The 27,099-nt window shown below is 40.2% G+C and overlaps 3 protein-coding genes and 1 non-coding gene across 12 annotated transcripts; 2 read left to right on the top strand and 2 right to left on the bottom strand.

Moving 5' to 3' along the window:
• The first annotated feature begins 384 nt into the window (after positions 1–384).
• Positions 385–10,024, top strand: LOC135640384 (retinoblastoma-related protein-like). The gene is made up of 18 exons (XM_065154746.1): positions 385–737; positions 844–945; positions 1,022–1,155; positions 1,239–1,335; positions 1,423–1,469; positions 4,044–4,245; positions 4,388–4,454; positions 4,563–4,742; positions 4,852–5,045; positions 5,138–6,008; positions 6,783–6,936; positions 7,031–7,100; positions 7,219–7,395; positions 7,577–7,696; positions 7,769–7,895; positions 7,991–8,103; positions 9,397–9,512; positions 9,597–10,024. The coding sequence occupies exons 1-18, from the start codon at positions 627–629 to the stop codon at positions 9,745–9,747; spliced, it is 3,033 nt and encodes a 1,010-aa protein (XP_065010818.1). The 5' UTR covers positions 385–626; the 3' UTR covers positions 9,748–10,024.
• Positions 10,025–11,731: 1,707 nt separating this feature from the next.
• On the bottom strand, positions 11,732–16,150 carry LOC135640386 (nudix hydrolase 12, mitochondrial-like). 9 transcript variants are annotated; one of them, XM_065154767.1, is made up of 6 exons: positions 15,369–16,150; positions 15,100–15,206; positions 14,429–14,543; positions 14,250–14,333; positions 12,248–12,369; positions 11,732–12,081 (listed from the first exon to the last, which is right to left on the bottom strand). In XM_065154767.1, exons 1-6 carry the CDS (start codon positions 15,393–15,395, stop codon positions 12,021–12,023), a joined length of 516 nt encoding a protein of 171 aa, XP_065010839.1. In that variant the 5' UTR covers positions 15,396–16,150; the 3' UTR covers positions 11,732–12,020. The 9 variants fall into 9 exon arrangements, with proteins under 9 accessions (XP_065010839.1, XP_065010837.1, XP_065010831.1 ...); XM_065154765.1 differs by lacking the exons at positions 11,732–12,081; positions 12,248–12,369 and adding exons at positions 12,559–13,059; positions 13,234–13,383 and having other exon boundaries at positions 15,369–16,140; XM_065154759.1 differs by lacking the exons at positions 11,732–12,081; positions 12,248–12,369 and adding exons at positions 12,559–13,141; positions 13,234–13,383 and having other exon boundaries at positions 15,369–16,139.
• Positions 16,151–19,069: 2,919 nt separating this feature from the next.
• On the bottom strand, positions 19,070–19,150 carry TRNAL-AAG (transfer RNA leucine (anticodon AAG)). The gene has a single exon. It is a non-coding gene; the product is annotated as a tRNA-Leu (tRNA).
• Positions 19,151–20,732: 1,582 nt separating this feature from the next.
• LOC135640385 (chalcone synthase 2-like) lies at positions 20,733–22,183 on the top strand. Its single transcript, XM_065154758.1, has 2 exons — positions 20,733–20,962; positions 21,111–22,183. The coding sequence occupies exons 1-2, from the start codon at positions 20,785–20,787 to the stop codon at positions 22,109–22,111; spliced, it is 1,179 nt and encodes a 392-aa protein (XP_065010830.1). The 5' UTR covers positions 20,733–20,784; the 3' UTR covers positions 22,112–22,183.
• The last annotated feature ends 4,916 nt before the right edge of the window (positions 22,184–27,099 follow it).

Raw genomic sequence — 27,099 nt, 5'->3', positions numbered from 1 at the left:
GAGGAAATCTGTTCATGGGAAGCCTGGGCCGTGACCGGGCTGGTTTTCGGAATCGCCGTCCCTCTCGGGCCTGCTACCGTTTTCTACTCGGAAAAGGAACCTTGGAGCCCAAGCAGTAGCAGGTCGGCTGTGGAGCCCAAGCAGGATTCATGATTTCCGAGTCGTAAAAGGCACCAGGCCTCGCTCTGAGTCCACCTACAGCCCATCAACCTTGGCGGTAAAAGATGCCCACCCCCGCCTAGAGTCCACGCGTCTCGCTGCCTTTGGACGATGCGTAGTGGGGCCCACTCATGTTTACCCTTTCGCGCGCCAAAACGTCGAGATTAATCCGATCATTACTCTCTCTCTAATAAAGAGGGGAAGGTTAAAAAAGCACCGAAGGTGAGAAGGCGTAAGGGGCAAGGAAGGGGTCATCGTAGCTCAGATCCCTCGACCGACATCCGAATTGCCTCCCTGCTCCTATTGGGACTCAAACTGCCGCCGTGCGCGCCCAGATCACTGCCTCGATCGAGCGACGACTCGTCACGGTTGTCACGTCTTAGATCGATCCCTTGGGCAAGATCCGTCGATTTCCCGCCTGCTTTAATTCATCTTTTAGGGTTTAGCTGCGGCAGCTGTTTAGCTCGATGAGCCCCGGCGTGGGTGTCGCGCATATGGAGGACCCCAAGCCTCTGATTTCTTCTGCAGATGATCGAGGCGGCGATAGAATTGTCGATCGATTCGCCGATCTGTGCAAGGTTTGTTTCGCTTTGAGTTCCCTAATATTCTTTTCGCCTTCTTTTTTTGGTCTGTATAGTGCTTTCTGTGTATGTAATCTGAACTGGTGATCTCGTCGGTTTGAAGGGATTGGCTCTTGGTGGCAATACCGAGAGAGAAGCGATGAATGTGTTTAAAGAAGGCAAAAATCTGTTCTTTGCTTCTGTGACATCATTTGGTGGCAGATCGGTAAACTTTTCTTTTCTCTTTAGTTGTCCTCTTTGTTCAAGTTGTTGGTTTTCTCGTAATTTTTCGTAATCATCAGCCGGAAGAGATCGGAAGATACTGGTCAGCATTTGTTCTCTACTGCGTGCGGAGATTGAGCACAGGCGAGGCACAGGAGGGCCAAAAGGAAGGCAGGATTACTTTGTGTCAGATCTTGAGAGCTTGCGATCTGGCGTATGTTTTTCCTGCCTTTTCTTTGGTTAGTGTTTTGTTGTCTCTTTGGAGTATTTATAATGCTTTTATGGTTTTCAATGTAGAATTGTGGATTTCTTCAACGAATTGCCATTGTTTCCTCTCAAGGCAGGCCATATTCTGACTGATCTTTATGGCTCTGACTGGGACAAGAGGCTTGAGGTAGAGTTATTAGTGGAATTATCATCGTTTCTGAATTTTTTTGGTCTTGATATTTCTGACTTTCTGTTTTTAATACCTGATAAACAGTTGAAGGAATTGCAGGAGAATGTTACACAGTTAATTGATCTCAGCAAGTAAGTAGTCTGACTTCCTGATCCTTTTACACCCACTTTGTTGATTGTTGTTGACTGCACTAGTAATTCTGATCTTTCATTGAGGGATGAAATTTGCAAGGTTATCTTCATTGTGTTGGGAAAATCGTTCATTTGATGTATAAGGCTTAGGACCCTTCTGCCCTTGTTAAATACTATTGAATTTGCTAGACCTGCCTACTACTGGTTCTTACTGAAAATTGGATATGTTTGTGATTGGTGATCAACATTGATTTATGATCAGGACAAAATCATGGCTCTGAAAATCAAAGAAACTCTTTTCCTCTAACTTACAAACTTGAGCATGGAAAAAGTGAACTCGTCATTTAATTCTATATGTCTTATACCATGACATTGTCAATCCTTGATTAAAGGGGTCAAAAAAGAGAAATATAATAAAGGTGATCCCTCATAAAGCTATGTCTTTGATGGTTGATATTGAAGTGATTTTTCAATCTCATCATTCCACCTAAATGCATTATTGATTGGAAATTTGCACTATGGATTAATGGATTTGAAGTAGAAAAGTGCTGTTTTTGAGGGCACAGTGATAAATTGCAACCATCAAATCTTTTGTTCTAATTTTAAAACACAAACTCAAATTCATGGTTGATCCAATTGTCGAACTCCAAAGGACTTCAAAACTGCAAGCTACTTGGTACTCTAAAGTCTAAACATATGAAGCCTTGAATTTTGCCTATGACACAGCAAGAGCTATAAAACAATCATTTCTATTACCTTTCTAGTAGTTACTCTAGTTAAGGCAGTTATTTTGTCTTAATGCTACATTTGCACATTGAATAAGAGAGAAATTTAATTTTACTTGAAGAACAAGAAACCACTTCTTCTCAGAACAAGTGGCTGCCATTGCCGGACTTCAAAACTGCAAGCTAATTGGTACTCTAAACATATTTAGTCTTGATTTCTGCCTACAACACAGCAAGAGCTATAAGACAATAATTTCTATTACCTTTCTAATAGTTACTATATTTAAGGCAGTTATTGTGTCTTAATGCTACATTTGCACATTGAATAAGAGAGAAATTTAGTTTTACTTGAAGAACAAGAAACCACTTTTGCTCAGAACAAGTGGCTGTCATTGCCTTATATCAACTCTTTGACAAAATCCCATCCTGCAAGCTCCTTGTTTGGTTCTGAAGAAACCAGAGATGATCTAACAAATTATGGATATGTGAAGTTTTGAGCCTTATGTGACCAAGACTTGAGTCTGATCAGCAACTCATCCAGTTAGAATCAGAGTTGGCAAGTACCAGAAGCGGGCTCATAAAAAAAGTATCAGTATTGATGCTGGATATCAGATTCATTCTAAAATTTAGGATTTGATTAGTCTGGACTTGTTAAGGGGCTCAGCAGGACATTACTAAAAATTGATTAAAAAACACAAAAGTCGTTTGTTACAGTTGGAAAAGGAACAGAGTGGGAAACCAGTTGAGACTTGGTTAGAACTGGTTGAGATGTGCTTGAAGCTGGTTGGTATCTGTTTTATTCAAAGCCATTTTGAATTGTTTAGGACCCAATCTGAACTGGCCAAAACAGGGCCAGAACCCACCGTAGTGGTCCGAACATAGTGGTATCTCTTTGGAGAATTGGACTTTCCCCAATCAGACTTCTTAGTTCAAGTGGGCCACCTTATGTGAGCAACCTAAATTGGCAGGTTGTCACAGTCCATGTGCAGCTATAACTGAAAACCCAACTCATGTAACAACACGTCAAGCAAGAGTTAGTTTAGTTAAACTTGGTCTGGTGGTTTATTTGGAAAAGTGAAATATCCTAGTGTACATGCTCTAATCATCATATTCATCTAAGTTTTGTTTAAGACAAAATTAGTGGAAAATATTAATGAGAGCAAATTAATTTTCTTTGCTGATATAAGACTATTAATGAACGAAGGCTAACATAGAACATTATGTAGTGTCAAAGGTGGAGATAGATTGGTCATTTATCCATTATGATGTAATGCATCCCAAACTATCGTTTGGATAAATGAGTGAGGAAGCTGAAATTGTTATATAAGTGATATGCTGAACCGGCCACATGACCAGTCGCTGCTTATCAATTTGTAGTGGAATGGAATTAACTGAAGTTGTAAGTGTTTTGAAGGTACGTGAGTTTCACACTATGACTTGTGCACTGCCTTCTTGATTGGCCAAAAAAAGCTTATCAAAAGAATATTAGTTGTTTCTATTAATTATTTCTCTGAGAAAAAGATGAGGAAATAGATGACAGATGTCAACATGGAGTAGCTTGCTTGATGAAAGTGGTAATTAGAATGAAGATACACTGCATATTTTTTTGTCTTTCAACCACTACTAGCTAGTCTGGCATAAGGGTTGGCTAGTGAATGGGCTGTTGGTAGAAAGGGCATTTTCCTAATCTTTCAACTGTCATCTCTGATTTTTGTTTCACCTTAGAAATATTATACTATTTATTTTTTGATGGTTAATATTTACTTGGTAATACTAGTTTGGATACTTTTTTTTTACACTTTTTATTGATCATGGTAGTATTAGCTAATGAGCTTGGCACGGGCACCAGGTTCTATGACAAGGCATTTGGGGAGTTTTTTTCCACTTCTAACATGAGGAGGAAAGATCAAGATTCTGCAGCTTCTGGCAGTGTGGGAAATCTCCAGGACTTCTACCGCTTTGGATGGTTGCTATTCTTAGCACTTCGCACGCATGTTTTTACCCATTGCAAAAATTTAGTGATATGCACCAATGGACTAGTCTCTATATTGGTTTGTCTCTTTCCATTTTTTTCTCATTCTGTTCATATTTTATATTCAATATTTCCTGTCCCGTGGATATCATGCTATATTAGTTAGCATGGGGAAATATATACATCATGGTAAATGTTAAATACTTGTCTCTTATTGACAGGCCATACTCATTCTTCATGTGCCTATAGGATTCAGGAATTTCTCTGTCAAAGACATGTCCCTCTTTGGTAGTGGCTCCTTTGCACTTGTGTTAAATTTTCTACTTTCTTAATGCTTCTGGTTCTAACATGTTGCTAACGACCTACATATGGTTGATTTTAACTCCTGTGTTTCAGTTAAGCAATCAAACGGCAGAGTGAACCTTCTTGCTTCTTTATCTGAAATTTATCATACTTCTGAAGATGATTTGAAGAGATCAATGGAAGTAACTTACTCTCTAATAATAGATATTTTGAAGAAGAATCCGTGCTGTGCTTCAGGATGCAAAACAGAAAATTTAGACCACATTGATACAGGTAAGAAAATTGCTACTGCAATTTTCTCCATTGTCCCGGAAGCTAGTTTATGAACACTTTTTTTTTTATTACAATAAGGTAATTTCTTTAAAACTATAACTGATGACAGAAGGACTGAAGGTTTTTGAGGATTTGCTGGAGGAGAAGTCATTGCAATCAAGTTTGGAAATTTTAGAAAAAGATTATAGTGATTTATTGAACGCTAAGTATGAGCTGGATGAACGCATTTTCATAAACACTGAAGATAGTTTACTTGATGCTAAAAACATGTCTGGAGGCACAACTAGGTTATTCAGCACTAAGGTATGTTAGCCTAAGCATGCCCGTGTTACTTCGCTGTTGTTAACTAATTTTCCCTTTGGAAATATATTTATGGTGCATTTTATATTTTGCAGTCGAATTTGGATGACTTAGCCTCTCCTGCACGGTGGGCAGCTAGCCTTTTGACTCCTCATTCTCCTCCACTGTTAAATGGTTCGCTCAATTGTAACTCTAAGATAGCTTCAACACCTGTAAGCACAGCAATGACAACTGCGAAGTGGCTTCGAGAATTTATTTCCCCTCTTCATTCCAAACCTTCAGCAGAACTTGAGCACTTCCTTACATCTTGTGATCAAGACATTACTAGCACTGTGACCCGAAGGGCCAACATAATACTGGAGGCAATTTTTCCAAGTAGTTCTTTTGGAGAACGATCCATTTCTGGGAGTCTTCAGAGTGTTAACATGACTGAAGACGTGGCATGGGCACAAGAGAGAAAAATGGAGGCCCTCAAGTTGTACTATAAGGTGTTGAGGGAAATCTGTCTAGCAGAATCACGATTCCTGAATCATAATAATCTTACATCACTATTATCCAATGAGCGTTTTCATCGGTGCATGCTTGCTTGTTCTGCAGAATTAGTTTTGGCAACACACAAGACAGTTATTTTGATGTTTCCTGCTGTCCTGGATAGAACTGGATTAACAGCTTTTGATATGAGCAGGGTGATCGAGACTTTCATTAGATACGAAGAGACTCTACCAAGAGAGTTAAAGAGACATCTGAATTCTTTGGAAGAGCGACTCCTTGAAAGCATGGCATGGGAGAGGGGTTCATCGTTATACAATTCTTTGATCGTTGCTAGGCCAGCTCTTGCTGCAGAAATAAATAGCCTGGGGCTATTAGCTGAACCAATGCCATCTCTTGATGCAATTGGAATGCATCATGATAATTCAATTGCAGACTTGCTTCCTGAGCTCTCCCAAAAAGCAGTTACTTGTCCAGGTAGCTTTATCCTTTAGATGAATATTCATGGTCTTGAGAAATCATGTTGGCTTATGGTTTTTGTTCTTCAATAAATAACAATCTTTGCAGTCTCTGTTAATAATTACTTAGAGAACCTATTACATGCTGTGGAACAAATATGCATAAAACAGGGTGAAGTGTGCATGAGAACTTCTAAAAGTTCTGTGAGTAATGGTCTGCATAACTAGCATAACAAATAATGCTTTGTTTTGTGACCAAAAGGCAAAATGTATACAACATAATCACCTAACTAACTCGTCTGCATGACAAACAATGCTGCTGAAAACTTCTATGTGGATGATTATTTTGCCTTTTCGTACCTGGATCTTTAGAGAGAAGTTCATAAAAATTTTAGGTTTTCTAATAGTGTAGTTTCCCTTGGATCGGCCCATTGATGGTCCAAGTTTATCTCTTTATTCTTTTGATTATTAAATGTCAGGGCCACAATCTTCAAATTGTTGAAGCAGCTAGCTTGATGTCTTGAGCTTTAAGGTCTGCAACAATCTCAGCTGCCCATGAAAGCACCGACTGCACTAGTGTTTCTTCATTTTTGGGAAAGGAAATTGCCATTTTGAACAAGAAAAGTGATTGAATGAGGATTCACATGCTAAATATTGTAGTGGCTATAGTGGATTTGACATGTCTCAAGTCAATTTTAGAACAAAAACATCAGTTTTCCAGATAAACTATCATCTTCCTGAACTTTGCCATATTTCTCAGTGGTGATTTTCAAACATATTACTCCCACTGCAGATAACAGGGGCGATGCCAGATCACCAAAGAGACCATGCACCGAAAACAGAAGTCTGTTTGTGCAATGTAATTCTACACCAACACGCAAGGAACACATGTTGACCTTTAATTATCTCAAATTCAAGACACCACCTCTCCAGTCCAAATTTGCAAGGTTTGTGTTTGAATTGCTCTTTTGTTGGTCTCTAATTTTGAAACATATCAGGTCTGTGTCTAACGCCAGTTATCCATTTGGTTCTCATTTGCAGTCCTTCCCAACCTAACCCTGCCGGAGGGGAAATATGTGCTGAAACAGTAATTAGAGTTTTCTGCAATAAAGTAATTGTTTACTAGATATTGTGTTAGTTACTTTTTGTTTTTAGTGGATATTGTATTTGTTTATTGTTTATGATGTTGCCTTTTGATTTGACAAGTATTTGTCTTTTGGTCCTCGTAGATTCTGAAGTTAGCTGCTATAAGGATCAAAAGCTTGGGTGAGAAGCTACAGCTGTCTCAGCAAATTTTGGAATATGTCTACCGTATGTTTCAACAAATCCTTTGTCAAAGGACATCTCTTTTTTTCAACCGACACATTGATCAAATTATTCTGTGCAGCTTGTATGGAGTTGCTAAGGTACACCAATTTACTTCCTCAGAAGCTACCTCTTGTTACTAGTCAAATTTTGTTTTCTTTAGATGTTTAGGCAGATGATATCAAAGCCTATTAATCAACTTGGCAGAATTTTGCAAATGCTTACCTTTTTATTTTTTTTCATGACAATCTTTAAGTTCAAAACTTATGTTGCTCGGTGCAGGTTTGTCGTGTAGATCTGACCTTCAAGAGTATTGTCAATTATTACAAGACTCAACCACAGTGTAAACCTCATGTTGTCAAAAACATCTTTGTCGCTGTGCCATCAGCAAATCGAAATGGGGTAAAATACTTTTGCTAGTCCAACTAACTTAATTTCTTATTAAGTTTCTAATCTGATGCCAGCTGCAAACAGAGAATGGTCCAGGAATATGTGAATATTATTACTTTCTACAATCAAATATTTATTCCATCTGTAAAGCCTTTGTTGGTGGAGCTAGTCCCAGCCGGAGTTGCTGCAGAAGATAAGAATCATGCTGACAGTATGTTGCCTGTTGTTACCCTCTGATTGTTGGATGGTGATTTCTGAAACTTTTACTGATGAATCTGATTTTTGCGTGTGTGTTATGCCAAACAGGTCAAGTTCCTGGGTCACCTAAGTTGTCCTCATTCCCAAATCTTCCTGATATGTCACCAAAGAAAGTTTCTGCTGCTCATAATGTCTATGTTTCTCCCTTACGACAAACAAAGGTGTGTCTTCATGCTCGACTATGTAATTCTGTTTGATGGAATTGGGAACTGTTTTTCAGAATACATGCAACATAATGCCTTCTCTATTCTTTGAAATCATTTTGTTGCCGATGATCCTCTATATTGAAGGATTAGGATCCGTAAAACTGAAATGAGGTGAATAGATGATGAGAAATGAGAACCATAGTGCATATGTATGATGCAATTTTTCAGTTATGTGTATGTTCCCTTTGGCTGTTTTTAGACACCTAATCAGTATTTTATTGAGAAAAAAATAAGATGTAGCATTTTACCAATGAACTTTGGACAAACTTTCATAATAATTTTATCAAACTTCTCAGATCAAACTGCTTTAATCATCGTGTTTAAACTCTGAAGAAGCACTGGTCATGAACTTATGCACAACCCAGAGATCATTCAGAACATTGTATGGATTAAATTTAATTTTCTTATAGAAATGCTTGGATGACCCTAAAAATTATATTTTGGTTATTTATTAGTCTACTATACATATTTTGTATCATAATAGAGCTTTAATATTTGTTTGTTTTTTTTGGTAATATCTGATTTGAAGTTCATTTAGACTTGCATTGCCAAAACAAAGATTAAGAATGATCTTATTTTAGCTATAGTTCTGCGGATATTGATCAAAATGAATGTGTCCATGTATGATACGATTTTTCCTATCATCTTTGTGCGTTCTAGCATATTTAGATGCACAGACGTTGAGCTCAATATTAAAGATTAGGAAAATGAAAAAAGAAAAGTGAAACCAGCCATTAGTGTGGTTCAAATCTCACTGTAACAGTTGATAATCAACTGGGATCATTTGAATTGGTGTATATCCATCTTTAACTTTGTATTCTTCAAAATTGTTCATCTTTTCCTTTTTTTCTGATGTTTCTTTATTTCCTTTTGTGTTTTATAGTGTAATTTTACATTTTTGTTAAATTCCAGATAAACTGACATCCTAGATATAGAACTTTGTTGAATGAGATTGTTGGAGCATTAGTTGGCCCTTCTTGAAAAAATCCTTGACCGACAGCTGAGCACATGGCTTGTTTATGGCTGCTTGGTCATTTTTATGGAAACACATACCACACTAATGTCTTATGAGATTCTTCCTACCTTTTTATCATAAATAAATCAAGTACTCGGCATCTCTGCACACAGTCTTATCAAGTTGATTAATGCTATAGGGATATCGTTGTGGTAGTTACCGGTAGGGTTTATATGGTTTCTTTTACCGGCTATGAGCTTGTTAGTGAGCAACATATTTACTTGTTTTAACAGATGGATGCTTTGATTTCTCCGAGTTCAAGGAGTTTCTATGCGTGCATCGGTGAGAGCACTCATGCTTATCGAAGTCCATCCAGTGACTTAACTGCCATCAACAACCGCCTCAATGGGTATGTATACTGAAACAAAAAACTTGGTCAATTTTGCCTCTCAGGGGATGCTTTGATTTCCCATTGTTACTTGGACTTTTCCAGCGGCGATGGCAGGAATCTTAAGGGCAGAATAAATTTCGACATCGTGAGTGACTCGGTAGTCGCTCGCATTCTCGGGAAGAACAGTTCTGCTTCCTCAGATGCCCGTGCCACTACCAACTTACCCATGAAGCGTGACGAACCTGACCCCTGAATAGCTCTCTGATACACACATGCCTTTAACTAAGCCAATCTTATAACCAGTACAATAGTTTAGGTTTTTACCCAGGAGAATCTCAAGTTTGATTCGCGGTTTGTACATGTGCTTACTGATAGGTACATAGAAATATAGAGTTAGCAGCTCGAGTTGTAGAATAACCAACAGAGCTGCTGCATGTCATTCCCCAATTGCTATACACGTCCAAAGTGCGACTTATGTATGTTGAATGACTGATTTAAATTAATAATTTTTTTATTTATTTTCTTAGGTATATAGCTCGCACTTGCTGTGATGGGACCTCTCTAAGTGCACACATGGAGATTTTGTAGTGTGTGTGCTACTTACTGGATTTATGGGTGAATGTATCTTACAAATTTATCTAGTCTTGATAACATTCTTCTATAACTCATGGATGGTTACTATTAAGAAGCAAGGGTGACACTCTGTAGGTAACAGAGGATGGTTGGTGCGGGCCGGCGATGCTGTATGACTTCTCCTCTAGTCGTCGATGCCGCCGAGGAATGTGGCAGCCACCGCCATAGGTCATCAGGGTTCCGATGGTGGTGCTATCCTCCTCCTTGCAGGTTGAGCGGCAACGGACGACGTCACCAGAAAGCTTGAGGAGAGAACGAGAAGAAGATGAAGAACGCTTGCAAGCGGGCGATGCTGCTGGGAGGTTATAGAAATCTTTAGAGGCCGCGACTTAGATGAGGAGGTAGGGGGAGCATCCAGGCGCGACTAACTGGGCGGAGTGTTGTCGTCCAACATACCTTCATTATGCGATGACGTACAACTTGGATGAGGTGCGAGGGGAGTGCTGTCGCTCAATATATATCTTGATAGTCTAGCTATGGATGAATGCCATCGCCCAATGTATCGTCGTTAGGTGATGATAGTATAGCTATGGATGAGGTGCGAGGAGAGCATTCGAAATGTCGTCACCCAATGCATCCTCACTAGATAAAGATAATACGATTTTGGATGAGGGACGAGGAGAATGTTGTCATTCCATGTATCTTGGACAGTACGATTTTGGATGAGGTGCAATGAGATTGTCTAGAGTGCCACCACTGGAATGTATCTACACTGGGTGATGATAGTGTATGACTTTGGATGGGGTGCGAGCAGAGCGTTTAGAATGCTATCAGCCAACGTCTCTGCTAGATGAAGATTTTGGAAGAGGTGGTGCGAGGAGAGAGCTATCGTCCAATATATCTTCACTGGGTGATGATAGTATGGATATGGATGAGGTGCAAGGAGAGTGTCCAGAGTGAAGGAATATGCAAGGATGGATCGATTTTGTTTGTACGGATTCACTTGAATGGATATACAAGGATGGATGAATATATTTGTTTACACAGACTCGTTTGAACAGATCGATTATATTTCATGGAAGAATGAGAAGTTTCATTTATATTTCATGGAATATACCGAAAACAAACTACTTTAACCATCTTAACCGAGTAAAAGATGTTGGCAAAAAAGAGTGTGTGGGTACTATTTATTATTATTATTATTATTATTAGGGGTTAAAAGAGTCAGTGCACAACAAAATTTGAGATGGCAATTATTATTATTATTATTATTATTATTATTATTATTATTATTATTATTATTATTATTATTATTATTATTATTATTATTATTATTGTTCAACAAATGGAGTAAATTATACAAGATGGTAATGGTGACCAGAAGAGTTTGGTAGGAAGATTAAGTAAAGAGGAACTTATAAGATGTTGCAAGCTTGTGAAGAGCATCAACCAAAGGCATCCAATACACTGTTTTGAGTAAATAATCATAGGGCAGGCAGTCTTACCAAATGATCATGTGGCTGTTCACCTCAAAAGTAGTTTGGGTTTTGAGGAACTCATGAAATTGATCCACAAATATGATCCTATAGCTATGAAATTAACTAGCTAAATTAAGTTCATGTTCTATTATTTCTTAGTCTACTCCAATATGAACCCACAATATCTTCTTCAAACCAAATCAGTTCATTAATTGAGTAAGAACAACTTATTCCAATTGTTCTTGATGGTCTCCAGTGAGACAATTGATGCACACATTTATATTTCCATACAAGGCTGAGTGAGAATATTGTTTGCTGCAAAGGAAAACTCATAGCAAATCAATTCACTGCCATCAAGATGGACTTGGAAAGAGCACAAACATACAAGATTTCCTAACAAAGAAGCCTGCCATAGCTCCTCTCCACTGCCTTCTTACATAGGGAAAAGAAATCAAAAGGAAGCTACTTCACAAGATCAGTTGAAACCTATACTGAAACATAGGTTGACCACCACACCCCTTCTAAGAAACCTACCACTGGAAAAAACAAATCCAGGATCGAGGAAGATAAGTTGAGTTAGGCGTCCATAGTTTACATGAGAAGGATATGAGAAGAGAACAACAATATCCATTTTTCTTATGCACATTTGACTAAGATGGCCTGAGGGCATGTGATTGCATTGATCATGAACAAACAGTTTACCTCTTGCAACCCATGCTCATCAGCATATTTAAATCTGAGATGGAACAGTACTCCAACATGGAACCTTGTCCTCGTTCTCTGCTCTTGCCTGTATGATGCCAATCTTCTTGTGTAGCACATGACTGAAATAAATGAAAGATGAAGCATATTGACAAAAAGAAGGGACTTGAAGACCCACCACATCATAGCCATACTTTTTTTGAGTACAATATATCTTACCTGCTTTAAGGTACTTAAATATATTTCTTCTTAGAGAATATAAGTGAGTTGATAACTCTAACCACTGCTGCATCCTATCAAACAGCAAGATGTGTTCATCATCTCATAGTTTAATGACTGAATAAAAGAATTTACACCCAACACCCAAACAAAACCAAGTTCAACAAAGTTATCGACCAAACACCACATCCAGAGAACAAGGATAACAGCCACAACTAAACAAGATACTTTCACCACATCTATGACACTTCTACCATGTACCTCCAACCAAACAACACAATTTGGTAGCATGGATATCTGGATGACCAAACTCTGCACGTAAACTGGCATGGATTCTCAAGCACAGCCATTGGGGCAATCAAAGATTTGAGGGATAGACCTAAAACAACTTGAAGCAATGCATTTGATTGAGACTCCACACAGCAAACACTTCACTAGGTGACGATGGTAGGAAGTTGAATGCTGGACAACCTCATCAAAATGTGGCATGTTTAGTGTGGCAAGGAACCATCAGCACAGTGCTATGGCGTTAGGCTTCACAATCCAGAGGCTTGATGACTCAGATAACTCAGGAACAGTAGATACAGGTTTTCCTGTCAGAAGATTTTTGAATGAATTCAGAGCTTCACGCATCCAATCGTATCGACAACGTTTATAGGCTTCTGCCAAATGAACCTTTTTTTTTTTTAGAAAAATGATGTTAGCAAAAAAAAGTTTGGAGTTCATCATTCGATCAGTAACAAATTGAGAGTAGTAGAATTAGATACCCATTTCCTCTCATGACAGTCCTTCTCTGGATAGCATTCTAACTCCTCAGTGACCTCCAAGGCAAACATGTAACCTCTACAAGCTCCTTCTAGGCTACAGGTATCCTGTGTGCTCTTGCTTCTAAACTCCCAAACACCTAGGACAGTATCCTAGAAAGTGAAAGACCAATGATCACCACATAATAATTTCAAATGGTCGAAACATTTCATATAAAGTATCAAGAAGGATGCCCATGGATGATTATTAAGATCGAGGACACAAAAATTTCAGCCTAAGTATGCTCTGTCCTTAAAAAAAAATGCTATCTTCAAGTCGATTGGCACACTTAAGACTCCTTTGAGTAAACCTTGGCACACAAAAGGTTTACTCTTTGTCAATGATGCTAACTAAAATACTGCTTAAATAAGTGAACATAAGGTTATCAAAACCAGGTTACCGTAGCACTTCAAAAAATTGTAAGTAACTTGCTTGAGTAGTCAGAGCCTCGTCACTGAAAAATCGAGATTGCAGAAGTTGGACAAACAAGAAATACATCACATGCACAGTAGTTAGACAAGGCTACAAAATAATGAAATCTCTTTGACTTGAGGATTCAAAAGGATTACATGAGTAAAATATTGTCCATGATGAAAATAATGAACATATAAGATATGAGAAATATGAGACTGTCAGTCATGTTAAAACTTTTCTGCAGCAAAAACATGGCGTTTGGATGAGAACAGAATCCTACTACTGAGAAGTAAAGAGCAGTTTGATGGAGAAGCATAAATGAAGGTGCAGGATAACTGGATTTTTCCACAGATACAAAACAATCAAATTATACTGTCTTGCAATCATCCACAAAGGACCCAAGTCTCTCTTGCAAAGTAATTAAACTGTCGCACGATTAGTAATCGAATTATAACAGTTGGGAAACAGAAGTGAATTTTTCTTCGGAAAAAGGTTGGAGAAATTGAAAGTTAGATCAGCCAATCATAGCTCAATAAGCAAAAAATTTTGATACTCAAATACTCACATTCAAAATGCCCCTTACTCCTGCTTCTTCCAAAGCTTCACGGCACGCTGCTTCACCTGCAGTCTCATCAGTCTCCCATCCACCCTGTCACAGCAGATATATAGTTCAGAGAAGGAACCTTCAAACCAACATAACTATACTTTCCGAGCTGAGATCCAAAGAGAAAGGGGATTTCTTACCTTCGGGAAGATGAGATCATATCGACCTGGAGAAGATATCATGAGGACTTCCACTCTATCAAGCAAATCATCAGATTGAGTATCATCTTCTCTATTTAGCTTGTAAGGAATACATCTGCTCAGACCAAAACAACATGGATAAATTAAGCACTGATTCACTGGATACAATTACATAGTTCATGCTATTTTAGCATCTAGGAATTATAGACCAGTGAATGGTGTAACACCTTGACATAGTTTATGCTTCTTACACAGTTCAGATCATGCAGAATCCACACCGAGTAACATAGAAGTGAAATCATTGATGACTTATAGCACAACTTAGCATTAGGAACCGTAAGTCTTTACACATTATTTGTTGTTGCTTGGATGAAAGTTAGCCATACACAACATTGGTGGAGATTGTTGATGTTGCACAGTGACAGACTTCACCATGCCATTTGCTAGCGTGGTGTGTGTACTACATAAGCCCGGTTTTACTGCTGATTTAGGGAGCTACAGAAACCCTGTCTTATAGCTTATCTGGATGCTCCAATTACCATCTTCATTTACTTAAGAAGATCATCATCGAAGAATTATTACCACATGAAGCTCACAATCATCCCACCCAAAAACAACATATAAGATTATATAAGATCTAACAGACAAGAAGCCGGAGCTGGTTGTCATACCCTGCGACAAGCCGGCGCTGGTTGTCATACCGCTGCTGCTGGCGACCCTTGCGGGATAGCAAAGGAGACGATGACATCCTTGCGCAACGAAAAGAAAAGCTCTTAACCTCAACCAAATGAACAACACCAAACAGAAGAAGGGAGATGAGTAAATGCCAAAAGGTATCGTCTCCTTGCGAAAAGTAGAACAGAAAAGAGAGATATATGAACTCCTCCTATCTCACCTGAGACTACCACCAACTGTTACAACCAAGGAGCAGGATACCAACCTCAAAACCCCCTCCGGACAGTGCCATCAGGAGACCGATTCAAACCCTCTTTTCCCCCCGAAAAGATCACAACTTTCTCCTCCTAAACCCCGTTGCTTGCTCTCCCAACCTTCCTCGCCGCCGCAATCGAGGTTTCCGAAGCCCAAAGCCCCAAGCAAACGCTAGGGCCACGGGAGAAGAGAACGTTATTCTAACTTGGAAGACCGACCGTCGGATGGAGCTGCTGCCTCTTCCCGCCGAATTTAATGCCTCATCGGTCAACCAAACTTCTGTATGTTAGGCTAAAAATATTGAGCTCGGAACTGACAACAGGGAAGGATGAGAGCAGACCCTGCGCGCCTCGGAACGAAGACTTGCTCTCCTTTTTATCCTTTCCATATATGCGCATTACTGGACTCGCACTAAATTATTTCGTAGCAACTACCAACCAGAGGTGTTGGGATCTTTCAGCGAAGCCGCGCTCCCCTGCACCGAAGCGCAGAGCGAAGGAGACCAAATCAACTCTTGGCGTATACGGTGACAGAAAAGAGCGAACTTTCTGCTAACGGGACAGCCAAGCGAGAGGGTTTATCCCGTTTCGGTTGCTCCTGGTAATGCGAAAGTGACCGCAAGTTACTCTCGCATCCTCGTCGCGTGGAGAAACAGTTGACGGATGCGAGGGAGACTGCGGAATTGTCTCAGCAGCAGAACTTTGTTGAAGATGGATGACCTCTGCTGAACCCCGTTCGAGCTGCGGCGGCGTCTTCTTCCTCCGTCACGCCACTGGAAACCGCAACCACGGCCTGCAGTCATGCATTCTCATGGCAATTAAAACCACGAACAGAAAGTTCCAAGCTGCGTTTTTCTCATCTACTGACGAGACTGCTCGATCCATCCAGGTAGGTTGTGGTTGATGGAATTCAACGTACGAAACATACCTACACGTCGATTGTTGATTTGAACTGTATCACAAATTGACCTCGCTCGGACAAACCAACTGCAGATTCTCTCGTAAGCTGCTTGAAAGATTCAACTGCTCGAAAATTGTCTCGATCACAAGTGTGTTCAGATGTCAACGTATCTATAATGAAAACTTCGTGCATCGCCAGATTAAAATCAAAATCAAATTTTTATCTAATTTTATTATAATTTTTTTTAAAATATTAGATATTACAATATATTTCGTCTACAATTTTTTACTTTCAAAACATATGAATTCTAAAAAATATATTTAAGCGTAAAAGGAATCGGACGGACTTATAAGCCCTTGATTTTTATATTCCTCGACCAATATGAGACTAAATGATGTAATCTTCTCACCATCAACACAAATTATGCCGATCTTTTGCATTTCATTTGGTCGCCCATCAACGTCTAGTGGTTCAACAATGACTTCAATAAACTCGAGGAGGACTCGCCCGCTTGACTCATTCCACCACATCGGCACAGGCCACTGTTGATGACCATCCACATGCACATTTAATGCCCGTATGAACTCACAATCGCCCCCCTTTAAACTATTTCTTTGTATACCTCGGTAGTTGCGTACTAACCTGTATTTTTATGTGGAGGTCCGTCCATCCACGAAAGCCGCACTATCCTTGCGTAAGATATGATGATCTCTAGCAAAGGCATTCTTACATACTTATTGTGAGCGACTCTTTAAAGCTCACCTAATGTTGCTTTTATTTAGTGCAATAACAAGCTTAGGATTGGTCGGTGGCAATGTGAAATGCTCCATGTTTCATAGTTTATGATGACCAGTCCTCTCTAATTAATCGATGGTTCTATTTGGTGGCCCCCATTTGTGTGCCGACATAGATGATGTGACAGCCTCTTAAATTTATCACAAGTCTCTCTCTCTCTCTCTACATATGTATGTATATGTACATATGCGTACTTATGTTGATACTCCATTTTGAAGTGGAGTTGATACTTGCGTGTTGTGTCTTCCACACGCATGGATGCTCCCATTTGCAAGCATGTTAAACTGGCATGGACAACTCCTTAGGGTCTTCTTTAGTTGCGCATTGTACAGTCTAGGCTCAACTAGGGTTGCAGTTCTCAAGAAATAATAGAATCGCTTCAGAACAGCAGGAATATTATCTCCGATTGCACATTGTTAGATGGGAGATATATTTATATATACTACTGCATGACTTGGATCATATATTTCTCTTCTTCCTTTTATTCATTGGCATGCCAATGCTTACTGAATCAAGCCACCACCTTGAGATTGGTCGTGAGAGGGAGGAGACAGGTGCATGTATCGAAGACATGGCTCTCATGCATGCCCAGTTCCTGCATCTGGATGAACTTAGGCTGTGTATATGAGGTGCATGCATTTCGAAGCGAATTCTTTGACGCTTCTTCCAGCCCCGAGGAAATCTTAAGTCCCCTGCAACAAGACCCGGAGAGGGATCAAAATCCAACCTATGCTTCTGATAAAAATGGTCGTCAACATTGACTTCCAAGTCACAAGCTGTACTTCTCTCCTTTTCTTTCTCCCCTATTTTTCCTTGCACGGCTCCTTATGTACATGGTCTCCTTATCATTTAAGCCCCACCCATTGAACCAGGTGAGAGATGGCACGTGGCGTGTTGCCAAAAAATCTGTGAGCGTGGCAACATGTAGTCTTCTCTCTAACATCACATCTACCAATAGGTGCAAGTGATCGACATGGGAATTGGACATGACCGGCTCGGAAGTTTCTTTATGATCAGCTCTCTGCGCCACATGTTTCTCTCCTCCGGATGAGTATTCTTTGTCATATAGTGAGGGAGAGTCCTAATCTGACGGCAGATCTCTTTTAGAAAGGATTCCAACGTGCATAAAACATGCAGGTGTCTTGTCATCTCTCCTCACCCATTCGCTGCAGAGAAACAACAAAAGAGGAGGTTCCGTTTCCTGCCGTCCTCTGACGTGCATGGGACGCAGGAGTCCACCCACGTGAAAGCCCCGCGGTCCATGCATGGAGTGCGTCCGGCTGCAGGTACGCCCTCAGCTTCTCCCGTGTGTGGGCCCATGACACGCACCAAGTGGGTAAAGACACGTGGCAGAGGCAGTCCTTGTCGACGGCGGGTGGAGGTGTCGGGTTTTGCGGCTGCGTACGTGGGAGAGAACAGAATCCATGCAGGTGGAAACGATAAGGCCGGCTCCTGTCGACTACGCTGTCGCATTTCGTGCGGCGTATCGTAGAAAGAATCGAGTGGAAAGCAGCGGACTAAAGCGATGACACGTAGCCGTTTGGCATCATGTTGGTAGCCCCGGTTCCTTTCGAACCAAAATCAAATCGGACTCAATCGAAATTGAATCGGGTCGGACCAATGATTTATCGATATTAAAATTATTATATAAAAAGATTTATATCCCTTGATATGATCATTATATGTTTTCTTGATGTAATCTTAGAACGAGCTTCCTTCTTAAGCAATTTGATGTCTGACCCGAGTCTAAATGATATGATCGATCGATTATGATGTCTCTACCTTTCTCATATATTTGATTAAAATGTGTCTACCTTCTCTTATGATGATAACTAAATCCCAAAGCCTAATATGATAAAATAATTCATCAAATGATAACTAAATCTCTCTCCTTCTCTTATGATAATTATAATGATTTAGGTGGTCTCCTTCTCTAGTGGGCCCCCAAAACCGTTTAGAAGAAAGTTTGGGCTGTGCAATGCAGTCCAGTATACTATTCAAAATAAAAAGGAAACTTGTTGAGAGTGGGATTTGAACCCACGCCCTTTCGGACCAGAACCTTAATCTGGCGCCTTAGACCAACTCGGCCATCTCAACGACATGACGATAATTTATATTATATTTTATTTATATAAATTAATATTCTTAACTCTACCGCGCCACCAACTCGTCTGTCCAAGGCACGGCCGCAAACGACAGCGCGGAGATCACGGCAAGCACAGTCACCACTTTCGATATTTCTGGTGTTGTAGCTCAGCGAAGAAATTTATATCACGATCCAAAGCTCTTATCTCATATCGTAAGCAATACATCGGTATCGTAGCACTACTTGTTTCATACAGATGGCCCTTTTCTACTCTGATCCGTATCTGATACGTTTCCAACCCTTCGGAAACATGTAGGTGGGTGACTTGAGAATAGCTGATGAGAATACTGCCTCTCAGAAGCAAAGAGTAGTAGGTGATTAAATTGACGAAACTTCAACTTGAGAAGAGAAAAGGCAACTTTGCCTGGATCTGAGGAAATGAGTGACACTTCCTCCTCTCGCAGCCATTAGAGCTTTTTCTCGCAGTGATGCATTCATCAGGCATGGAACAGAAGACCAAGGATTGCGGTTAAAGTAGTAGATTTATGGCAATGCTTTTATTGAGTGATATTAAGTAGAAGAATCCCAGCCCATCGATTGTTTCCGATGACTGCTACGAGTGATATTAAGTTGCCAAACACAGAATCTTCGGGGACTTCCAACTGTATCCACAAGTAAAAGCAGTAGATATGAGGCATATTGTCCAAGTTAAGAGACAATCTTATTGACCGGGCATGATGGTTTAGGTGGATTTACTTCAATGGCACTTCCTTTACTTCCCATCCTTGTGTTCTGGAAAAGTTCGTGGCCGGTGTTCATTCATGTTATATCTAGCAGATCGACCACAAAGAGGACACGATTAGATGATAACAATGGGAGCCAACTCCACGTTTATCTGTCTCTTTTGCCCATCTTCTGTTACTGGAGAACAACAAGATGTCAACAACAGTAAGCAATGGTGATCACTCACCAAACCACAAGCTTAGGTCCTTCAAACGTTTTTCCAGCTTCAATTTCACTCGATATTCTTTTCTTCAGTCTCTTTTTTTCGTTTGTTTCATTTAATTAGATTGTCTTTTTTATTTAGAAACTATGCAGGATTTCTAACTTAAAGCGAAAGGTAAAAGTGATCACCGAGTTGAGGGGAAAAAATCAAAAAGAAAAAAGAATGTGATTAAAATTAAAATATAATCTGTTTCAGAAGGAAAAAAAGTCATAAATCTTTTTAACCAAAGATTAAATTGGTGGAGGGTAGGATGCGCGGGTGGTGTAATTTCTTGGGTTCTCTATGTCGAAAGATAGGCGGGTGGTGTAATTTCTTGGGTTCTCTATGTGGAAAAGACGACACTTACTCGTTACTACAACAACGAAAGGAAACACTTCTAAATGAAACACATAGCATAACGTCTAGGTTTCCATCACATTGGGCTGCCGCATCTCCAGGTTTCCAGCTGATGCAACAAGGAAGATGCCGACGCACTCACCAAACCCCTCGTAGCTTCACGTATAGCCCGTCCCTCCCACCTATCCTCTACTATAAATCTTCAAGCTCCATTCCATCCATCTCCACCACATCCAAAGCAAGCTGAAGTGCTCGGCTTGTGGTAGTTGTTTGTGAGGATAGGAAGAGAGAGAAGCAGGAGTCATGGCCAAAGTGGAGGAGATCCGGCGATCGCAGAGGGCAGAGGGGCCAGCGACGGTACTTGCCATCGGCACCGCCAACCCGGCCAACGTCGTGTACCAGGCCGACTACCCTGACTACTACTTCCGCATCACCAGGAGCAACCACCTCCCTGAGCTCAAACAGAAGTTTAAGAGAATGTGTGAGTGACTTATACGTACTCTCTGCCGTTTCTTTGGTAGTTGCTTTGTTGCATGGCGTTATTACTAGTGACAGACAGAGATCTACTAACTGTACTCGTCGCTAGATAAGAGTCTTGGTTGTGATGCTCGTACTTCGTGATGGTTCAGGTGACAAGACAATGATCCGTAAACGTTACATGTTCCTCAACGAGGAGATCCTGAAAGCGTACCCTAACATCGGCGCGTACATGGCACCGTCACTGGACGTCCGGCGGGACATCATGGCCGTGGAGGTACCGAAGCTGGCCATGCAGGCGGCAGTAAAGGCCATCGAAGAGTGGGGGCACCCCAAGTCCAGGATCACCCACCTGGTCTTCTGCACCACCGTCAGTTTCGACTTGCCCGGCCACGACTACCAGCTTGTCAAGCTCCTCGGACTCAACCTTTCCATCAACCGCTTCACGTTGTCCCAGCATGGCTGCTTCGCCGGCGGCACGGTGCTCCGCCTCGCCAAGGACATAGCAGAGAACAACCGCGGCGCCCGGGTGCTCGTGGTCTGCTCCGAGCTCACCACCGTCACCTTCCGCGGGGCGGCGGAAACTCACCTCGACAACCTCGTCGGACAGGCCCTGTTCGGCGACGGCGCCGCCGCCGTCATCATCGGAGCTGACCCCGACCCCGCCACGGAGCGACCCCTCTTTCAGCTCATCTCGGCCAGCCAGACCCTCCTCCCCGACTCCGACGGCGCCATCGAGGGCCACCTCAAGGAGGTCGGCCTCACCTTCCATCTGCTCAGGGACGTGCCCAGGATCATTGCCAAGAACATCGAGCAGAATCTCGTGGAGGCCTTCGAGCCGCTGGGGATCAGCGACTGGAACTCCATCTTCTGGATCGCGCACCCCGGCGGACCCGCGATCCTCGACGCGATGGAGGCCAGGCTGGGGCTGGAGAGGGCAAAGCTGAAGGCGACGAGGCAGGTGATGACCGAGTACGGGAACATGTCCAGCGCCTGCGTGCTGTTCATCCTCGACGAGATGAGGAAGCGGTCGGCCGAGGACGGGAAGGCGACCACCGGCGAGGGGTTGGAGTGGGGGGTGCTCTACGGGTTCGGTCCCGGCCTCACAGTGGAGACCGTGGTCTTGCGCAGCGTCGCCATTTCTTCCCGTTGATAGCAGAATGGCCATCCTTTGATACAAGCCTCACTTCGCCACTGTCAACTGGATCGACTTGTTTAGTTGTGATTCTATTATAGTATGTAGTAAGATATATGCGAGGCAAAACTTGTGATGTATTAAGGAAGACGTGCATGCACGTCTTAAAAGTGCCGAAGAATAAGACGGTGGCGAGTATGTTTATGGTAATTAATATATTTCATATTGTTGCTCTACTTTTGCCTTAAAACCTTTCTCTTGTCACCTTGTCTCGGTGCAATGTAGTCAAGTATCAAATCCGGAATATAAGACTCCAAGGTTGTCTTTGGTTAGGCATAATACATCAAATGTTCATATGATGATCAAAGCCCAATAAGAGATAAAATAATTCATCAAATGATAACTAAATCTCTTCCTTTCTCTAATGATAATTAGCATGCTTTTGGCGGTCTCCTCCTCGAATGGATCCACAAAACCATTAAGACAAAGTTTGGCCTGTGCAACTTTATTATCCGCACAGTTTTATCCTTTCGGATCATGTGAGTTTTCTGCATGCACATCTTAAGAAAGTGTCGAAGAATAAGACGGTGGCTCGTATGTTTGTGATAATTAATATATTTAATCTTGTCACTCTACTTTTGCCTTATAACCTTTCTCTTGTTATCTTGTCACTCTGCAATGCAATCAAGGCTCAACTCTGGAATATAAGACTGCAAGATTGTTTTTGGTTGGGCATAATACATCAAATATTTATATGATGATCAAAGTACAATAAGAGATAAAATAATTCATCAAATGATAACTAAATCTTTTCCTTTCTCTAATGATAATTAGCATGCTTTTGGCGGTCTCCTCCTCGAATGGATCTACAAAACCTTTCAAACAAAGTTTGGCCTGTGCAACTTTATTACCCGCAAAGTTTTATCCTTTTGACTATGTGAGTGTTCTGCATGCACATGTTAAGAAAGTGCCGAAGAATAAGATGGTGGCTTGTATGTTTGTGGTAATTAATATATTTCATCTTGCTGTACTTTTGCCTTGAAACCTTTCTCTTGTCATCTTGTCATCGTGCAATGTAGTCAAGGCTCAACTCTGGAATATAAAACTGTAAGATTGTCTTTGGTTGGGCATAATACATCAAATGTTTATATGATGATCAAAGCCCAATAAGAGAAAAAATAATTCATCAAATGATAATTAAATCTCTTCTTTTCTCTAATGATAATTAGCATGCTTTTGGCGGTCTCCTCCTCCAATGGATCCACAAAACTTTTAATACAAAGTTTAGCCTATGCAACTTTATTATCTGCACAGTTTTATCCTTTCGGATCATGTAAGCTTTCTGCATGCACGTCTTAAGAAAGTGTCGAAGAATAAGACGGTGGCTCGTATGTTTGTGGTAATTAATATATTTAATCTTGTCGTTCTACTTTTGCCTTAAAACCTTTCTCTTGTCATATTGTCACCGTGCAATGCAGTAAGGCTCAACTCTGAAATATAAGACTGCAAGGTTGTCTGTGGTTGGGCATAATACATCAAATGTTTATATGATGATCAAAACCCAATAAGAAATAAAATAATTCATCAAATGATAACTAAATCACTTCCTTTCTCTAATGATAATTAGTATGCTTTTGGTAGTCTCCTCCTCCAATGGATCCACAAAACCTTTAAGACAAAGTTTGGCATGTGCAACTTTATTATCCGCACAGTTTTATCCTTTCAGATCATGTGAGCTTTCTGCATGCACGTCTTAAGAAAGTACCGAAGAATAAGGCGGTGGCTCGTATGTTTGTGGTAATTAATATATTTCATCTTGTCGCTCTACTTTTGCCTTAAAACCTTTCTCTTGTCATCTTGTCATCGTGCAATGCAGACAAGGCTCAACTCTGGAATATAAGACTGTAAGATTGTCTTTGGTTGGGCATAATACATCAAATGTTTATATGATGATCAAAGCCCAATAAGAGAAAAAATAATTCATCAAATGATAATTAAATCTCTTCTTTTCTCTAATGATAATTAGCATGCTTTTGGCGATCTCCTCCTCCAATGGATCCACAAAACTTTTAATACAAAGTTTAGCCTGTGTAACTTTATTATCTGCACAGTTTTATCCTTTCGGATCATGTAAGCTTTCTGCATGCACGTCTTAAGAAAGTGTCGAAGAATAAGACGGTGGCTCGTATGTTCATGGTAATTAATATATTTCATCTTGTCGCTCTACTTTTGCCTTCAAACCTTTCTCTTGTCATATTGTCACCGTGCAATGCAGTCAAGTATCAACTCTCGAATATAAGACTACAAGGTTTTCTTTGGTTGGGCATAATACATCAAATGTTCATATGATGATCAAAGCCCAATAAGAGATAAAATAATTCATCAAATAATAACTAAATCTCTTCCTTTCTCTAATGATAATTAGTATGCTTTTGGCGGTCTCCTCCTCCAATGGATCCACAAAACCTTTAAGACAAAGTTTGGCTTGTGCAACTTTATTATTCGCACAGTTTTATCCTTTCGGATCATTTGATCTTTCTGCATGCACGTCTTAAGAAAGTGCCGAAGAATAAGACGATTGCTCGTATGTTTGTGGTAATTAATATATTTCATCTTGTCGTTCTACTTTTGCCTTAAAACCTTTCTCTTGTCATCTTGTCACCGTGCAATGCAGTCAAGGCTCAACTCTGGAATATAAGGCTGTAAGGTTGTCTTTGGTTGGGCATAATACATCAAATGTTTATATGATGATCAAAGCCCAATAAGAGAAAAAATAATTCATCAAATGATAATTAAATCTCTTCTTTTCTCTAATGATAATTAGCATGCTTTTGGCGATCTCCTCCTCCAATGGATCCACAAAACTTTTAATACAAAGTTTAGCCTGTGTAACTTTATTATCTGCACAGTTTTATCCTTTCGGATCATGTAAGCTTTCTGCATGCACGTCTTAAGAAAGTGTCGAAGAATAAGACGGTGGCTCGTATGTTCATGGTAATTAATATATTTCATCTTGTCGCTCTACTTTTGCCTTCAAACCTTTCTCTTGTCATATTGTCACCGTGCAATGCAGTCAAGTATCAACTCTCGAATATAAGACTACAAGGTTTTCTTTGGTTGGGCATAATACATCAAATGTTCATATGATGATCAAAGCCCAATAAGAGATAAAATAATTCATCAAATAATAACTAAATCTCTTCCTTTCTCTAATGATAATTAGTATGCTTTTGGCGGTCTCCTCCTCCAATGGATCCACAAAACCTTTAAGACAAAGTTTGGCTTGTGCAACTTTATTATTCGCACAGTTTTATCCTTTCGGATCATTTGATCTTTCTGCATGCACGTCTTAAGAAAGTGCCGAAGAATAAGACGATTGCTCGTATGTTTGTGGTAATTAATATATTTCATCTTGTCGTTCTACTTTTGCCTTAAAACCTTTCTCTTGTCATCTTGTCACCGTGCAATGCAGTCAAGGCTCAACTCTGGAATATAAGGCTGTAAGGTTGTCTTTGGTTGGGCATAATACATCAAATGTTTATATGATGATCAAAGCCCAATAAGAGAAAAAATAATTCATCAAATGATAATTAAATCTCTTCTTTTCTCTAATGATAATTAGTATGCTTTTGGCGGTCTCCTCCTCCAATGGATCCACAAAACCTTTAAGACAAAGTTTAGCTTGTGCAACTTTATTATCTGCACAGTTTTATCCTTTCGGATCATGTAAGCTTTCTGCATGCAGTCTTAAGAAAGTGCCGAAGAATAAGACGGTGGCTCGTATGTTTGTGGTAATTAATATATTTCATCTTGTCGTTCTACTTTTGCCTTAAAACCTTTCTCTTATCATATTGTCACCGTGCAATGCAGTCAAGGCTCAACTCTGAAACATAAGACTGCAAGGTTGTCTTTGGTTGGGCATAATACATCAAATGTTTATATAATGATCAAAGCCCAATAAGAGATAAAATAATTCATCAAATGATAACTAAATCACTTCCTTTCTCTAATGATAATTAGTATGCTTTTGACGGTCTCCTCCTCCAATAGATCCATAAAACCTTTAAGACAAAGTTTGGCCTCTGCAACTTTATTATCCGCACAGTTTTATCCTTTCGGATCATGTGAGCTTTCTGCATGCACATCTTAAGAAAGTGCCGAAGAATAAGACGGTGGCTTGTATGTTTGTCGTAATTAATATATTTCATCTTGTCGCTCTACTTTTGCCTTAAAACCTTTCTCTTGTCATCTTGTCATCGTGCAATGCAGTCAAGGCTCAACTCTGGAATATAAGACTGTAAGGTTATCTTTGGTTGGGCATAATAGATCAAATGTTCATATGATGATCAAAGCCCAATAAGAGATAAAATAATTCATCAAATGATAATTAAATCTCTTCTTTTCTCTAATGATAATTAGCATGCTTTTGGCGGTCTCCTCCTCCAATGGATCCACAAAACCTTTAAGACAAAGTTTAGCCTGTGCAACTTTATTATCTGCACAGTTTTATCCTTTCGGATCATGTAAGCTTTCTGCATGCACTTCTTAAGAAAGTGTCGAAGAATAAGACGGTGGCTCGTAATTTTGTCGTAATTAATATATTTCATCTTGTCGCTCTACTTTTACCTTCAAACCTTTCTCTTGTCATATTGTCACCGTGCAATGTAGTCTCTTATCATATTGTCACCGTGCAATGCAGTCAAGTATCAACTCTGGAATATAAGACTACAAGGTTATCTTTGGTTGGGCATAATACATCAAATGTTCATATGATGATCAAAGCCCAATAAGAGATAAAATAATTCATCAAATGATAACTAAATCTCTTTCTTTCTCTAATGATAATTAATATGCTTTTGGCGGTCTCCTCCTCCAATGGATCCACAAAACCTTTAAGACAAAGTTTGGCCTGTGCAACTTTATTATCCGCACAGTTTTATCCTTTCGGATCATGTGAGCTTTCTGCATGAACGCCTTAATAAAATGCCGAAGAATAAGACGATGGC

The sequence above is a fragment of the Musa acuminata genome, chromosome BXJ3-6, assembly GCF_036884655.1.
Source record: "Musa acuminata AAA Group cultivar baxijiao chromosome BXJ3-6, Cavendish_Baxijiao_AAA, whole genome shotgun sequence".
NCBI classification, from domain to species: domain Eukaryota; kingdom Viridiplantae; phylum Streptophyta; class Magnoliopsida; order Zingiberales; family Musaceae; genus Musa; species Musa acuminata.
This window is presented reverse-complemented; position numbering and strand designations above follow the sequence as displayed.

Excerpts from the sequence above, each read along its gene's own strand:
- LOC135640386 (XM_065154759.1), bottom strand. The coding sequence starts at position 15,395 with ATGGCACTGTCCGGAGGGGGTTTTGAG. Across the intron at positions 14,544-15,099 it reads CAGCGCCGGCTTGTCGCAGG|ATGTATTCCTTACAAGCTAA; the intron begins GTATGACAACCA and ends TGGTCTGAGCAG. Across the intron at positions 13,142-13,233 it reads ACTGTCATGAGAGGAAATGG|GTTCATTTGGCAGAAGCCTA; the intron begins GTATCTAATTCT and ends AAAAAAAAAAAG.
- LOC135640385 (XM_065154758.1), top strand. The coding sequence starts at position 20,785 with ATGGCCAAAGTGGAGGAGATCCGGCGATCGCAGAGGGCAGAGGGGCCA. Across the intron at positions 20,963-21,110 it reads ACAGAAGTTTAAGAGAATGT|GTGACAAGACAATGATCCGT; the intron begins GTGAGTGACTTA and ends GTGATGGTTCAG.
- LOC135640384 (XM_065154746.1), top strand. The coding sequence starts at position 627 with ATGAGCCCCGGCGTGGGTGTCGCGCATATGGAGGACCCCAAGCCTCTG. Across the intron at positions 1,470-4,043 it reads CAGTTAATTGATCTCAGCAA|GTTCTATGACAAGGCATTTG; the intron begins GTAAGTAGTCTG and ends CACGGGCACCAG. Across the intron at positions 7,101-7,218 it reads TTAGAGTTTTCTGCAATAAA|ATTCTGAAGTTAGCTGCTAT; the intron begins GTAATTGTTTAC and ends TGGTCCTCGTAG.